The 15122-nt window shown below is 56.5% G+C and overlaps 1 protein-coding gene across 1 annotated transcript; it reads left to right on the forward strand.

Moving 5' to 3' along the window:
* The first annotated feature begins 332 nt into the window (after positions 1 to 332).
* LOC119106108 (ATP-dependent DNA helicase DDX11) lies at positions 333 to 14114 on the forward strand. Its single transcript, XM_037229705.1, has 19 exons — positions 333 to 369; positions 1343 to 1500; positions 1868 to 1951; positions 2452 to 2637; positions 3066 to 3232; positions 3647 to 3779; positions 4150 to 4251; positions 4752 to 4904; positions 5562 to 5616; positions 6160 to 6302; positions 7033 to 7081; positions 7447 to 7639; positions 8190 to 8400; positions 8908 to 9057; positions 9715 to 9835; positions 10400 to 10530; positions 12079 to 12176; positions 12512 to 12647; positions 13807 to 14114. The coding sequence occupies exons 2-19, from the start codon at positions 1375 to 1377 to the stop codon at positions 13843 to 13845; spliced, it is 2277 nt and encodes a 758-aa protein (XP_037085600.1). The 5' UTR covers positions 333 to 369; positions 1343 to 1374; the 3' UTR covers positions 13846 to 14114.
* The last annotated feature ends 1008 nt before the right edge of the window (positions 14115 to 15122 follow it).

Consider the following 15122-nt stretch of genomic DNA (forward strand, 5'->3'; position numbering starts at 1 on the left):
TACCATATACTGAAAGGATAGGATGTCGGCTATGGCACATCGATTGGTGGGTGTTCTATGTTGATCGGTGCCGTGGGTTTAGAGCGCAGGAATGTTTACGCCCTTACTTTTCCGGTTTTTTGTATTTTTGGTGACCTCTCAGCTGACCCAAGATCACCATATTCTGGAGAGGCAAGATTATTGTCCAATTGGCCTCAAATGGCGAAGGTTTAGCGTCGATCGGTGCCAAAAACTCAGGGTACGGCGTTGTCAACATATTTGGCCTGGCTTTTTGTCCCGAAGCCGAAGCTTGCGGAAGTTGGTTCGCGCGGTAGTTGCAAATCTGGTGGCGGGAAGCGAGCTGATTCGTGAGGACAGTATTCCGCTAGGGTAATGCTGCTACACGGGTATTCGGGCAGCCAAGTCCAAACCACAGAACCGCTGAAAAGGTTTCTTTAAACGGCAATCGAAAGCCAGAATGCAATCGCATGAGCCGTTCTGGGATTGGTGATATCTGGCCACCACATGTTCCATGATGTTCGCTTGTGTTTCCTGCGATGTTTTTAAGTGGAACTTTTTTGAGATGAATGCTAGTTGTGTTGCATTCATGTCATTCTTAAAAATAAAAGGTTATTAGAAAACCCTCATTTGTGCAGCATTTCATACTTGATTTATGTCATGTGTAACATGCTGGTAATGGACTAGATTAGGTGGCACATATCTCACCTCTCAGTGAGTTCTTTAAAGGTGATAAAGGTGCAAGATGAATGAATGCAATTGTATCAGCTAAACATCACAAATAAGCTATGCCATGTTGTCATCAGTACATATAACAGACATTTATTAATTCTGTTAACACCTTCATATTCCTCTAAGAGTACCTTGTTGCAATGATATGACACAATCACAGCAGCCAAAGTCAAACTATGCTGTAGATTGATCCGAAGGTATCCGTGCCAGCTGTAGTCTGGCAAGTGGATCACAAATTTTATGTTAAAACAAAAAGTCAACTGTGTCTGCCTCCTTAAGTGCTTAGCTGGCAGGTACTGAGACATTTATGAAAAGCTTTTTGGGGCAAGCAAAGTACTTAATATTAGTACCTTCTGTTGAAAGTGTGTTATACAAATGCTAGTCATTATATGCCAAGACTTCTTATTCTCATGCTGCTTGTATCAGTTTCCCACACTGTCCACAAATGATATTTATAAGAATGGCATGGATGCATCTGATGTAAAGCCCAATGCCTAAAAATGTAAATCAAAACTTTAAGGGTTTTCTTTATGATGATTGCAACTTAATATGAGATAAATTTGCCTGCTTGGAAAAGCATGAGGCTTATGCCTGTATGAAATGAACATTTCAGATATCAACTCAGAATATTCTTCAGTACAAGAAATGGAGCCACCTGAGATATTTGAATTTCCATTTCCACCATACAAGGCTCAAGAAGAGTTTATGAAAACATTATACTGGGCCTTGGAGGAGAAAAAGCTTGGAATTTTTGAAAGCCCTACAGGCACTGTAAGTTCGCATTCTCTGGCATAATTTGCACATAGTGATACTTTTGTGCTGTAAGGCATCATGTTGTGCAGTACCATTTGCATCTAAGCTCATAATGACCAATTTAGTATATTTATCTCAGGTGCATCTGTCTTCATCCAGAACCAGCATCAGGCAGCTTGAATGCAGAAAAAGTTGATGCAGTTTTTGCACATGTTATTGAAGCTAATCTTTCCATCTCCTGATAAGTATAGCAAGACCCTGGTCTGGCCTCCACTCCTCAACCAATCACTACTCCTTTGCTTCCCCAGTATTCCAGCTATAGACCCAAGTCTGGCAGCACCACATCCCACTACGTCAACTCAGCTTGACCCTCCCCTCTCCCCAGGGCAAGTCCCTGGCACTGATCTGCGGCGCCGTGCGCTGGCTGCGCGACCACGAGGCGCGCGAGCAGGCTGCTGCCGAGGCGGCTGTGGAGGAGCTGCGCGCGCCGCCGCCGGCCGCTGCGCCCGCCGCCCTGCCTGGCGACTGGCTGGCTGACCAGGCGGCTGACCGCCAGCGCCGCCAGCAGCTGCAGCTGGCCGAGCGGCGGCTGGCGGCGCTGCGACGCGCGCGCGCCCGCGTCACGCTCCGGCCCGGCCGCCGGCCGCCTGCGCAGGTGAGGCAGGCGGGGGAGGGGCAGGATGGAGCGGCCAGAGGTGTCATTTTTGATGTTTCGTCGTTGATGTGGTAATGTGGCAAGCATTATTTGCTTAAAGCAACAAAACCCAGGAAAAATAGTCTTCCAGTTTCCAAGTCATACTGAGGCTGAGGTTTGGTGCTGTTTCAGGTGTATGCTTAGGGCATTGCGGACATCAATTGACCAGCTCCCGAAGGAACCACGCTGTGTAACGACGGCATATCCTGGCTTAAGACTGGATGTCGTCCGCTTGGGTTCGGGTGAGGCTCTCACGCCTCTGACTTCCCCCGCAGAGTACCGAGCTGAGCCGCCAGGAGGCCGAGTTCCGCGAGCTGTTTGGCGATGTCATCGAGCCGGAATCGTCGTCGGCGCCGCAGGGAGACGACGCGGACCTGATCGCTGACTTCCACAGCGACGAGGAGGCTGGGTCCTCGGACGAGGGCGGCGACGGTGACGGGGAGGCGTACCACGGCACGCAGGTGCGGCACGTCGCCGTTCGGGAGCCCCATCGGGCCAGCCGAGCGTGTGCGTGTGCTTGTTGCAAGCTTGTTGCAAGCTTGTTGCAACATGCTTGTTGCAAGCTCCGCGCTATTTTGATGCAGGTGTTGTTCGCCCTCGCAGTCGGTACGGAAGCCCGCACGTCCCAGCGTCGGTCGCTGTTTCCAAGCTTACTGTTCCATACAGTGTGATATCTTGCAATTCAGCAATCACTGAATGGTATAAACTGCTCAATGCTACATCATGATATGTCAGGCAATGGTGTTGTTCAGTTCAGTCATCTCGGTATCCTTGGTAATGCAGTTTGTCATGCTGGAATGTTTGGTATTACCATGCACAAGCCATCTGTAAGAATGCTCGCCACAGTCCTGCGTTTGGCGTGGTCGGTGACGGACGTCATCGATTCCAGATCATCTACACGAGCCGCACGCACTCGCAGTTGAGCCAGTTTGTGGGCGAGGTGCGCCGCTCGCCTCACGCCGGGCACGTCCGCGTGGCGGCGCTGGCGTCGCGTCCGCAGCTCTGCATCAACGACGCGGTGCGCCGGCTCGGCAGCCTCGGCCTCGTCAACCAGGCGTGAGTGGGGTGGAGGTGGCGGCCCGAGGTCCGAGGTCCGTGGTTGCTCGCCGCTGTGGCGTAGTTGGTGTGTTTTTGGTGTGAGGTCCATGGATTCTGGGTGGTTGTACGCGGAGTAGGGGGAGTAGGGTGGGTGATATGGAGATGTCGGAAGGCTGGGAACAAAGACAGGGAACTCCCTGCTGCAGGTTCAGAAAAGAAGATAAATGCTGGATACTTTTGGTGGGACGCCACAAAATACTGGCAGTTAGGCTTGTGCGTACCTATCACGTTTGTTTAATCACCCTACACGCAAATGAAGTTGTGTTTGTGTGCCATGTGTCGTGAGGTTGCACAAAGGAATAATACATCGGCTCTGTAAATATTGCACTTTCGGAGGGACCCGTGCGTCTTACTCTGTATGTCTGTCTCCAGCTGTTTGGATATGCAGCAGAAATCCACCAGCAAGACCACCAAAGTTTCGAAGGAGGACGGCCGCTCTCAGAAGAAGCAAAAGGCGACGGGAGCGTGCCCCTATAAACGGCGCGTGGACGACCTAGCGATGGAGGTGAGAGCTCCGGGGCGTGCCTGGAGCTTCGGTCAGCTGTGTTGTCATGCCGTAGCCGCAACCAGATCTGCCATGTTCACCAGACTGCGCGCCGACGTCGTTGGCCGGTGATGCCGTTCGGTCTCGTCAGGGGACCGACACCTTAGCTGTCCGTGATGGCCACCCCTGCCGTCGGATTCTGTCAGGGTGATGACTGCCGTCATTCCGTCAGAAGTCCGTCATCTGAACAGTCCATGGTGGTCATCCCTTCCGTCTGATTCTGTCGGAGGTTTGTCATCTTACTATCCGTGGTGGTCATCCCTGCCGTCATATTGTCAGAGGTCCGTCATCTTAACTGTCCGTGATGTCACTTAACTGTCACTGCCGTCAGATTCTGTCAGAGGTCCGCGACATTGAGCAGCTTGTGAAGGAGGGTCGCCGTCGAAAGGCGTGCCCCTACTACGCCAGCCGTCGAGCGGTCAGGGACGCCCAGGTCAGTGGTGGTCACCTCCGCTCCCTCGTGTCGCCCCGCGCTCCCGGCAAAGGCACTGCGTGTGAGCGGTCGATCATACTTGCTGTGTGAGCGCTATGTGGTCGGATTAGTTGGCGAGCGGACGGCTGTTCGGGTGTTGGTAGTGTAGCGGTTAACGCGTCTGCGTTAACCATTGCGTCTGGAAAACCAGAGGAATGGGGTTCGATTCCCCGCGGTGCCCGCTCTTCCTGCCAGGGTGAGCGGCAGGCGACACGAAATAGCCTCAGCAGCTGACTGCGTCGTAAAGCTCCAATGACGCATGGACGGACGGCTGATCGCTTCAGAGCTTTCCTGTCTGACCGTCTGACGAGAGAGATGCGCCACTCTGTCGGTCCTTGGGGATTCGTTTGAGCTCGCGCGCATGGCTACCTGAGCCTGTCCGATCACTGCGACCGAGAGTGGAGCGGGCAGCGACCGTGGCCTCTCCTGCCTGCTTCCGACCAGCCCCTCCCCCGCCGCAGCTGGTCGTGGTGCCCTACAACAACCTACTGCACAGCGGCACGCGCGCCGCCAGCGGCCTGCGGCTCGCCGACAGCGTGGTGATCGTGGACGAGGCGCACAACCTGCTGGAGACCATCAGCAGCATCCACTCCTGCCAGCTGGCGCGGCGCCAGGTGAGCGCGCTCAGCGCCGCTGACCGGATGGCGGGGACAGTCAGTTCCGCTGCGAGGGCGACGTGAAGGCCAGCTGGCGCAGTGTCAGGTGAGCGCGCGCAGCGCCGCTGACCGGGTGGGGGGAGACAGTCAGCTCCGCTGCGAGAGCGACGTGAAGGCCAGCTGACGCGGCGTCAGGTGAGCGCGCTCAGCGTCCCTGATGCGGCGTCAGATGCGGCACCACGCCCCGTGGGATCTAGTTCGACAGCTGCGCGAGGCTGAGGCGTCACGACTGAGGTGTCCACGGGGCCGCTCACAGCCGTCCGCCGAGTAGCCGGCGACTGGTGGCCGTCATCGGCCAGTGTCAACTGTCACCAGGCCGGAGCTCGCACGGCTGCACGCGCTCGGTGTCAGGTTAGGTTAAGGCTTGACAAACTGATCAAGCCCCGCGTTTACATTAAAAGAACATGTTGTCGGCTACGAATAGATCAATGGAGAACGCGGTGGTTTCTAGATGGCCGCATTGTAGCCGAATATCAACACATTGGGACGAAACATCGCAGCATACGAAATTCCGATAATTTGGACACATTTTCATGTAAGGAATATCCGCATGACGTACGACTCCTGATGTCATAACATACACTCCGGATGACACACCTATTAATGTCGTGTCAGGTGGCGGACGCGTGTGACCAGCTCCTCCACTACATAGACAACCTATCAAGAGCAGGTTCTCGCCGAAGAACCTGCTCTACCTACGCCAGGCTGCTAGCCCGTCCATAAGGGCATACTGAGCTCGTCGGTAGGTGGTTTGGCTACCAGTTGGAATGTGTCATGTTTCATGCTGATGAATGTTGAGTCAGTTAATAATGCCGTGTTGTGCCATGATAGTGTGAAATGCCGTGTGGATATTCTATCACAGTCTTTTCTTCGGCCATCTGCGAAAACGATTAGAGCGCGTAGTTTTTTTTCTTTCCTTCTGCGATATTGTCCCTGCCTGCCATGATCGTGTTACCGGCCATCGTCTGGGCGTCTGTTAAGTGTGCTACACACGACCAAGCGATGGATGTGCGTATTATTCCAAACCTTCAGGGTGATGGACCGTCATCCCGTCCATAATTCCTATCCCACTTTTTGTCCGAACACCCCAAAACTATCATGGTAATCGAATATCATCATCTGTATGGCTCGACAACCACCTGTTGCGTGCGGGTGCGTTCGTGTTAATTACCACCACTGAACAGCACCTTGCCCCCTTCGCCACGCCCTTCAGACGGCACCGGCAAGGCGCCGCCGGCCGCAGCCGAGGAGACGCGCGTCCTCCAACTGAACGACTTCCTCTGCGGCGCCGGCATCGACAACCTGAACCTGCGGAAGCTGCAGCTGTTTGCCGAGAAGATCCGACTGGTGCAGAAGGTTGGTGTCGGTCGATGGCTGCGGCTGCTTTCGAGAACGTTTGAGACCAGGCTGGCAGAGATGGCGAAAACAGCGTGTCGCCTGGCCTGCGATGCTGCCACTAAGAAAGCCGACGGAGAGACCGTTGTGGCGCTGTGTTCTGGATGAGACGAACTGTGAGTCGGGTTGCCTATCATCGTGTTGACTGCCAACAACCTTCACACTGTCACACTGACCGCCGATACGCCGACCATACACTGCCCCGTCGGTCCCAGGTTAGGGTGCCCCGGCTGGAATGACTGGGACTGTCTTGGCTCGCCCTCAATCGACTGACGGAGGGTGATAGCTGTGATCCGTTCTGACCGGCCTGGTCTGCCGCGGCCGGTCGCTCACCGACCATTAACGCCCGCCCGCTCGCCGATCCTTAACGCCCGCCCGCTCATGGACCGTTAACGCCCGCCCGCTCACCGACAGCTAATGCCCGCCCGCTTGCCGACCGTTAACGCCCGCCCCGCTGACCAACCGTTAACGTCCGCCCGTTCACCGTCCGTTAACCCACTCTCACCGACCGTTAACGCCTGCCCGGTTACCGACTGTTAACGCCCGTCCGCTCACCGACCGTTAACGCCCGTCCGCTCACCGGCCGTTAACGTCCGCTCATGCTCGCCGCGCCGGCCGACAGCTGCGGGGCTGCTGGAAGCGGCGGCAGGTGACGCCGACAGCGCCGGCCGCCCGCTCGGCCGTGTCGCAGTTCCTGCGGGAGCTGCAGCAGCCGGCCGCCGCCCCGCCCGCCGCCCCAGGTAACCTGGAGAGGGCGCGGTAGGCCGCCGTGCAGACACCACCTATTGGAATGGGTGGGGTGTGGAGGGCAGACCCGACGTGTCTGTTAGTTTGAGTTGGTACATCGAATACTGCTGATGCGTCTGCGTGCCGTGATCCAATCTTTTCTTATAGTGCCGAAGCTGCGCTTGGTCCCACGCTTTCTGGGCAGATTGAGAGCTTGCTCAGCGTACCGTATTATCTACCCCCATGTATTGCGTCCATAGGTGATGTGTTGCTGTTCTGTCACCCACTGCAACCACTTGTGGAACATACACCCACTCTGTGAGCCATATAAAATCCAGTGGGTTTTAGCTGTCCATTTGCCCTGTCTGATGCGTTTCAGTGGAGCCTGCGGAGACCGACTCTCGGTCCTCGGATATGCCGCTGATGGCCACGCTTCAGCTGATCAACGCCCTCTCGGAGCCCGACCGGGACTGTCGGCTTCTGATTACCACCGCCAGGGCGGAGCCACCATCGATCAAATACCTGGCGCTGAACGCAGCTGCCCAGTTTCAGAGCATCGTCAGAGAGGCGCGGTGAGTGTTGCATGTGGTTTGAAGTTCTACATACACAACGCAAATGATGTTCTTGGATGGAAATGTGAAAGAGGATATTAAGGTCCGAGTTGCTGGTTGTCCCGATCACTTGGTGTCTAGAGTTCCTAGTTAACCTCGTCGTAGTGTCCCAAGTTCCCCTGCGCCAGAATTTTCCGTATTTCCTGACGTAATATGTTGTGATCTCCTCGTGGTGTCAGAATAGTCCGTTTATGCCATCGTAAGTGTTCGGTGTTCCCTTATCTGAAATCCGCTGGCTTCATGTGGCGGAGTTTCCCGTGCGTCCCATTGTCAAAGTTCCCATCTTTCCCGCCATCGAAGTTCACCGGGGATCCCATCGTCTGCTATCGTGCTTTTGCCAGCATCGGAGCCTCCGTTGCTGCCTGTGTCGGAGTCCCTGTGTGCCCGGTGTCAGAGCTCCTACACCAGGCCGCTACCGTGGTGAGCAGCCCGTCTGCCCCCCCCCCCCCCCCCGCGGCGCGGCGGCCGTGATCAGCTCGGCTCCCCCTTTGGTGACGCTCCCTCCCCTCAGCGCGGTGATCCTGGCCGGCGGCACCATGCAGCCGGTGTCGGAGTTCCGCGACCAGCTGCTGGTGGCGGCTGGCGCCGCTCCCGAGCGCGTCACAGTCTTCTCCTGCGGACACGTGGTGCCGGCCGACCAGCTGCTAACGCTGTCGCTGGCGGCCGGCCCGTCCGGTGCCGAGTTGCTCTTCAGCTACCAGAGCCGCGCGCAGCGCACCACGGTCAGAACGCGCCGGCGTGCAGACGATGCCCCGACCGTCTGCGGCCGCGGGCTCGCTGAAGCCGGCCACAGACGTGCAGAGGTGGTGGCTTAGCTTGACCTCTGGATGACGGTTAAGACTGGACGTTTTATGTTTGCTGTGTTGTTCTGGTGTTGTGTCAGTGTGGGAGTGACCGTATCTTTTCACCTCATTGAGTGGTGAACGGCCGCGTGGTATCCCGAGACGCGGTGTAAGACCGGTTGTGACGACACGTTTATCGCTGGATTGTTTGACGTCGCCGGCCGCGTCGGCGACCTACTGACGGCATCTCGCAGCTGTTCTGAGCCGACGAAGCATTAGCAGCCGAGATCGCGCGTAGTTCGGGCAGCATCACAAGCCGTGCGCATAGGACGATGAAGCTGCCGTTACCTCTGCAGGGCTCCACACCTGGCTGGGGGCCGCCCTCTGGAGCCAAGCCCGTATCGGCCGCTGGCTGACCTGCGCCATGCCCGTCGTCTGTGCCGGCAGCTGGACGAGCTGGGCCGAGTCCTGCTGAACCTCTGCAAGCTTATCCCGGCCGGCATCGTCTGCTTCCTGCCGTCCTACGACTACGCCGCCGCCGCGCTCGCCCACTTCGCTTCCACCGGCGTCATGGACAAGATCTCTGCCAGGAAACAGGTACTGCTGCAGAACATGGGTATTGCTTCGTGCGCCATAGTTAGGGCGTACTGGCACAAGGCTGCTGGTTTGCTGCGATGGTGTCGTTTTAGGCTTGATGTCTGCGATGCGTTTTACCGAATAATTGGATTATCCTGTTGCGCTGTCTTGTGAGGACCATCGTGGATGGAGCACAGTCGTACATCTTTTTAGTAGATCGGGGCAGTATGGCTAGAGCCCGGGATCCATCCGCCCCGGCCTCGTGTCGCCAGATCCGCTTTTGTACTGTTGTGTGTCAGGCTTGGGTTCATTGTATTGCCGGACTGACTCGGCCCCTCTTGACTTGCTCGTGCTGTTTGTTGCATCCAGCTGCTGCTGCGTGGTACGTTCTGCCTGACCTGACTTGCGACCTGTGGAGTCCTCCCTGATCCTCGCCAGTGTATTCGTTCAGACGTCTTGACCTGACGTGACCTGACCTGACCTGACCTGACCCGTCACCGGCAGGTGTCCTGTGAGCATCGCCAGTCTAGCCTGTTGGATGTGTTGACTTGGCTTGACCTGACCTGACCTGACCTGACCTAACACGACCCGACTCGGCACCGGCAGGTGTTCCGTGAACCTCGCCAGTCCATCTGATCAGACGTATTGACCTGACCTGACCTGACCCGTTACCGGCAGGTATTCCGCGAGCCTCGCCAGTCGAGCCGGTCGGACGCCGTGCTGGCTGAGTACACCCAGGCCGTGAGGTCCGGCCAGCGGCCGCCGGCCGCCACAGGGGCCATTCTCTTCTGCGTCGTCGGTGAGAGCACGGCGCCATGTCGCGCGGGTCGTCCCCTGCAGCGTTGGAAACGCCGCAAGGTCGTGGGGTAGCGCCGCAAGATGGCGGGATCCTGCGCGAAATGATGTTGTGTACTTGCCGTCCTTCGTGCGCCCGGGATGGCGCTTACAACCAGCTGCTTAAGTTGCCTCCTGCACCACTGGTGTTCTTTTGCGCATATTTCAGCAGGCTTTCTGAAAAAGAGTTAGTTGTTTTAATGTGTCAAGTTGTAGTGACAATGGAAGCTTTGCTTCCCACTGATTGTAAAGATGCTGAACGTGTCTCCATCACGCCAGCGTCCTGTGCGCACGACCGCGTGCCGTACGGCTCAGTCATGTACTTCGGGGTATGCTGCGTGCTCAGATAAACGTCCGTCGACAGTAACTTCTATTGACGCTAGTGTGGGCTGCTGTAAAAACAACGCGTTCATCGAGGAGCCTGGGGCACGCCCCTTTGTGGGTCCGTCGTCCACAAGACGTACGTGCCGCACCGCTGTATCGTGCCCCAGTGCTCCGCCGTGTGCTCTAGTGCTCCGCTGTGTTCCAGGCGGCAAGATGAGCGAGGGCATTAACTTCAGTGACGATCTGGGCCGCTGTGTGGTGGTGGTCGGCCTCCCATACCCCAACGCCAAGTCGCCCGAGCTGATGGAGAAGATGAGGTTCCTGGACGCCAACATGGTACGTGGGCTGACTTAGTGGCCTCGGTCTGCGTCGTCACTGGTTTCTTGACACCAATGATTGAAACGAGCATTGAAGTCAATCAGATCTGCCGCGTTGTTAATTGCGGCTATTGTGCGAGTGGTCCACCCGGCGTAAACCTCGCCAACCTGGCGTTCTCCGTCGGATGACATGCGTATCAATGGCGTCGTCTTAATGTACGCTGGAATGAATGTACGCTCCACACATGAATGATCACTGAAAAGATGCGCAATGCACGTGCATGAATATAGCTGCGAGGTTGCGTTTAGCTTTGGTGCTACTTAGCCCGCGCACGTTTTTTATGCGTGATGCAGCTGAACCATGCAAATTCGAGACCCGTGACCATTCCGCTCATCCATCCATGCCGTACCATTACGCACCATTACGCACCATTACACACATTACGCACCAGCCGGTGTAAGGCTCCGCTCTGCCTTGCCGCCCAGCTCGGGCGGCTCCGAGTATGGTGAGGGTTTGTTCGGACGCCGAGTCAGCCAGCACTGACAGAGGCAGTCGGAGGACAGGGTCCAGGCAGAGACTGAACGAGGACGGTGTGTAATGTGGCCTGCCTCGGCTTCAGCAGCGGTAGGAGGACGGTGTGTAATGCTGCCTGCCTCGGCTTCAGCAGCGGTCAGAGGACTGTGTGTAATGCTGCCTGCCTCGGCTTCAGCAGCGGTCAGAGGACTGTGTGTAATGCTGCCTGCCTCGGCTTCAGCAGCGGTCAGAGGACTGTGTGTAATGCTGCCTGCCTCGGCTTCAGCAGCGGTCAGAGGACTGTGTGTAATGCTGCCTGCCTCGGCTTCAGCAGCGGTCAGAGGACTGTGTGTAATGCTGCCTGCCTCGGCTTCAGCAGCGGTCAGAGGACTGTGTGTAATGCTGCCTGCCTCGGCTTCAGCAGCGGTCAGAGGATTGTGTGTAATGCTGCCTGCCTCGGCTTCAGCAGCGGTCAGAGGATTGTGTGTAATGTCGCCTGCCTCGGCTTCAGCAGCGGTCAGAGGATTGTGTGTAATGTCGCCTGCCTCGGCTTCAGCAGCGGTAGGAGGACGGTGTGTAATGTGGCCTGCCTCGGCCTCAGAAGCGGTCTGAGGACGGGCGCGTAATGCCGCCTGCCTCGGCCTCAGCAGCGGTCGGATGGCGGTGTGTAATGCCGCCTGCCTCGGCCTCAGAAGCGGTCTGAGGACGGGCGCGTAATGCCGCCTGCCTCGGCCTCAGCAGCGGTCGGATGGCGGTGTGTAATGCCGCCTGCCTCGGCTTCAGCAGCGGTAGGAGGACGGTGTCTAATGCCGCCTGCCTGGTCCACAGAAGCGGTCGGAGGACGCTGTGTAATGCCGCCTGCCTGGTCCACAGAGGCGGTCGGAGGACGCTGTGTAATGCCGCCTGCCTGGTCCACAGAAGCGGTCGGAGGACGCTGTGTAATGCCGCCTGCCTGGTCCACAGAGGCGGTCGGAGGACGCTGTGTAATGCCGCCTGCCTGGTCCACAGAGGCGGTCGGAGGACGCTGTGTAATGCCGCCTGCCTGGTCCACAGAAGCGGTCGGAGGACGGGCGGGCGCCCGGCCAGGTGCTGTATGAGAACCTCTGCATGAAGGCCGTCAACCAGTCGATCGGCCGCGCCATCCGCCACCGGTGAGCGCCTGTTTGACGCCTCCTAGCGCCAAACAGGTGCAGACGGCGCCTGTGGGACGCTAGGAGGGACGCGCGCGATGTGAGCGAGGGACTGACATATTGTGTACTGGCGCGTGATGGCTACCTGAAGTCACACGCGCCTTATGGATAGTTTGCGTGAAATAACGTGAATAAGAAAAGTCGTGAACTTTTGTGTTTGAACTTCATCAGTGCAAGCAATGCCCTTGCACTTGTTCTTTGATCGATGTGCTGTCCTTTTCACTTTTCTTCGCGATTCGGTGCCGCCTATTCGTGTATAAATGGACGTTTGTGTCACGGTGTGATCGTGGTCGCAGGAACGACTACGCCTGTGTGGTGCTGTGCGACGCGCGATACGGCAGGGCCAGCGTGGCGGAGGGCCTGCCGGAGTGGATCCGCAGGGGGCTGCAGCACCACGGCCGCTTCGGGCCCGCCTTCGGCCAGATCAGACAGGTCAGGTCACCGGTCGCTGGTGGGCAAAGGTCGGCTGGCTGTCCGAGGTTAGGTCAGCGGACTCACGGTGGTATGAGGTCGAGGTCAGGTCGGCCGTCAGGGTGGTGTGAGGTCACGGGGTCAGGTCAGATGGCGGTCAGGGTCAGCCAGTCGACTGACACTCAGGGCCAGGTCAGGCACTGTGTTCAGTTCAGTTGACTGGACGAGGCCGGTAATTTTCAGCTTCAGGTCAGCTGACCATCAAGGTCGCGTCAAACGATTTTAGGGAGTGATCGCATGGCAGCCAGGGCCAGCTCATGGCAGCGGGGCAGTTTCCTAGTCATATGTCGGCTTCAGTAGCCTACCCAACTTAAATAAAAGAACGGGTGAAATCCGGGGAGGAACGCGTTTTTAATTTGGAGGGGAGGCGGGTTTAGCACTTGTCCTTGCTCAACCTCCCAACTTATTGGGAAGGTACGCCCCTAGCACCTATAACTGTTTAGGTCGGTCGGGCTGGCCGTCGGTGTCTTGAGACAGCTTTTGGGGCGGGTCATCCGGCGGCCAGCCAGCTGTCAGAATCTGATCACCTGTTGTGCTCACATTACACATATCTGTTCAGTGCGAGCTGCCAGGGTCAGGCCAGGCAGTTGGTCCCACATGCAGGGCCGATGGAGCGGATCAGCTGGTTGACCTGTGACCGGCGCTCATAGGACCGGACCTGTCAGTGCTGACGTTGATCGGGGTGTGGTGTGGTGGGGGGGGGGGGGGGGGGGGGGAGAGGGGGCCTACCAAGACAGGCCAAGCAGCCCCGCCGAGGCCGGTCCGTGGGACTGTTCGTGACGCCTCCCCCTCCCCCCGAATGATGTACAGCAGTGGGATCGCAGCGTCGCGATTCAGATTGTGCGTTGTAAATGTTATGTTTCGTACTGGCGTTTAGTTTCACGTGCATGGTCTATGTGCGTCTGGTGCAACCACCGACGAGTCTGTCACGCTGGTTGTGGAGAAGGGACGCAAAACACACCTGTTGTTGAGCTCTATCCACAACCTAGCGATTGCGAGTCAGGCATGCTCGTTACACGGACATGGACCGCGATGTCCGCAGTTTCGCCGGAATTCGACTGGCGTGTGATGCTTACAAAGCGTGCGTGGTTCTAAACAGGTCATACATTTGTTTTTTCAGTTCTTCACGACCATGCAAGAGAAGTTTCGATCTTCATGAAACAAGTGGGAATTGACAACGTTGAGGGAGCATTTCTCCTCTCGTGTAACCGAACGGCACAACGTTTGCCAGCGGGAATAGGCACTTTTCGTCGCATCTTCTCCAAGTAACCCCTATGTCAATATGTGCAAACGGCTGAGTTTGCCTGTGGCGCTGAGCGGATGGTGTGAATGCTATAGCCTGTGGAGTGAAAAGGACGTGTATTCACGGATAATTTTTATTTTTATAGGCGTAGTTCATTGTTGGCAAAGATCAATACATTGGTGCGCGTGAACATCAGACATTTAAGTACTCACCACTCCCAAACCCCATGTGCGTTTTCAGTCATTCGTGTTTCGGCGCGAGGAGTCGAAGGCGGCGGAAACGCGTGTTGCTGTATTTCTCGGCGACCAGAAACCACGCTGCCAGTCCCAACACACAGCTTGGGTGGCAGACGCAGCTGGGTTCGATTTCCACCTAGGGTGTAGCTGTTCCCAACAGAGGGAAGCTCGTACCTCATATTATTAATACGTGTCTAGTTGTTGATGCTCACATGTTTTATTGGTGTATTCACGTGTCATGTACGTGATATTCTTACTACTAAACATGCGTTGTCAGTTGTAGCCCCTTTGTAGTGGTATTACACGGTATCTAAGAAATCATCGGCGTTGTCTAGCTGACGGGCTGGGCCCCAGCTGACAAAAAAGTGACACCAGAGCATGCGTCCAAAAAATTTCAAAGAATTCAAAAGATTGCCAAGCGCAGGGTGCTATGCTTTCCTTCTCAGTCTTCTCTGCGTATAAAAGCAGGGCTTTATGCATAATATAACGCTTATTCGTATATTTTGACATATAGGTGGATAAGCAGACTTGTAAGACATCTGGAGATTACAATATGAAGTGGCGACCACGACCGGCTGGACACGACACGGCGGTCATCGCAGCACGGGTCATTCCGTCACCTGTCCATACACAACACCAACAAGCATGGACCGAGGGTGGGCGGCCTCGGCGGTCGCATAATTGACATCCGTTCAGCATCATCCGCATCAGCTCGCATTTCGTGCTAATGGCCACCAAACGCAGGCACGCAGGAAAAGGTGTGCAGTTTTCTATTTCGTTTGCAGGAATGAGACTACAGTCCTACCATCCACGCGGAGAAAGCTGTCAGTCCTATTCGTAGAGAGCCGTCCATGTGTACAGCGAGACGGGTTTGGCGATAGTTTCCTGCTTCCTCCGCCCCCCCCCCCCCCCCAGCGAATTTCGCGGACCCAACCCTACACGGGAATGTACACAAAC

The sequence above is a fragment of the Pollicipes pollicipes genome, unplaced genomic scaffold (assembly GCF_011947565.3).
Source record: "Pollicipes pollicipes isolate AB1234 unplaced genomic scaffold, Ppol_2.1 Scaffold_6138;HRSCAF=7277_pilon_pilon_pilon, whole genome shotgun sequence".
Classification (NCBI taxonomy): Eukaryota; Metazoa; Arthropoda; class Thecostraca; order Pollicipedomorpha; family Pollicipedidae; genus Pollicipes; species Pollicipes pollicipes.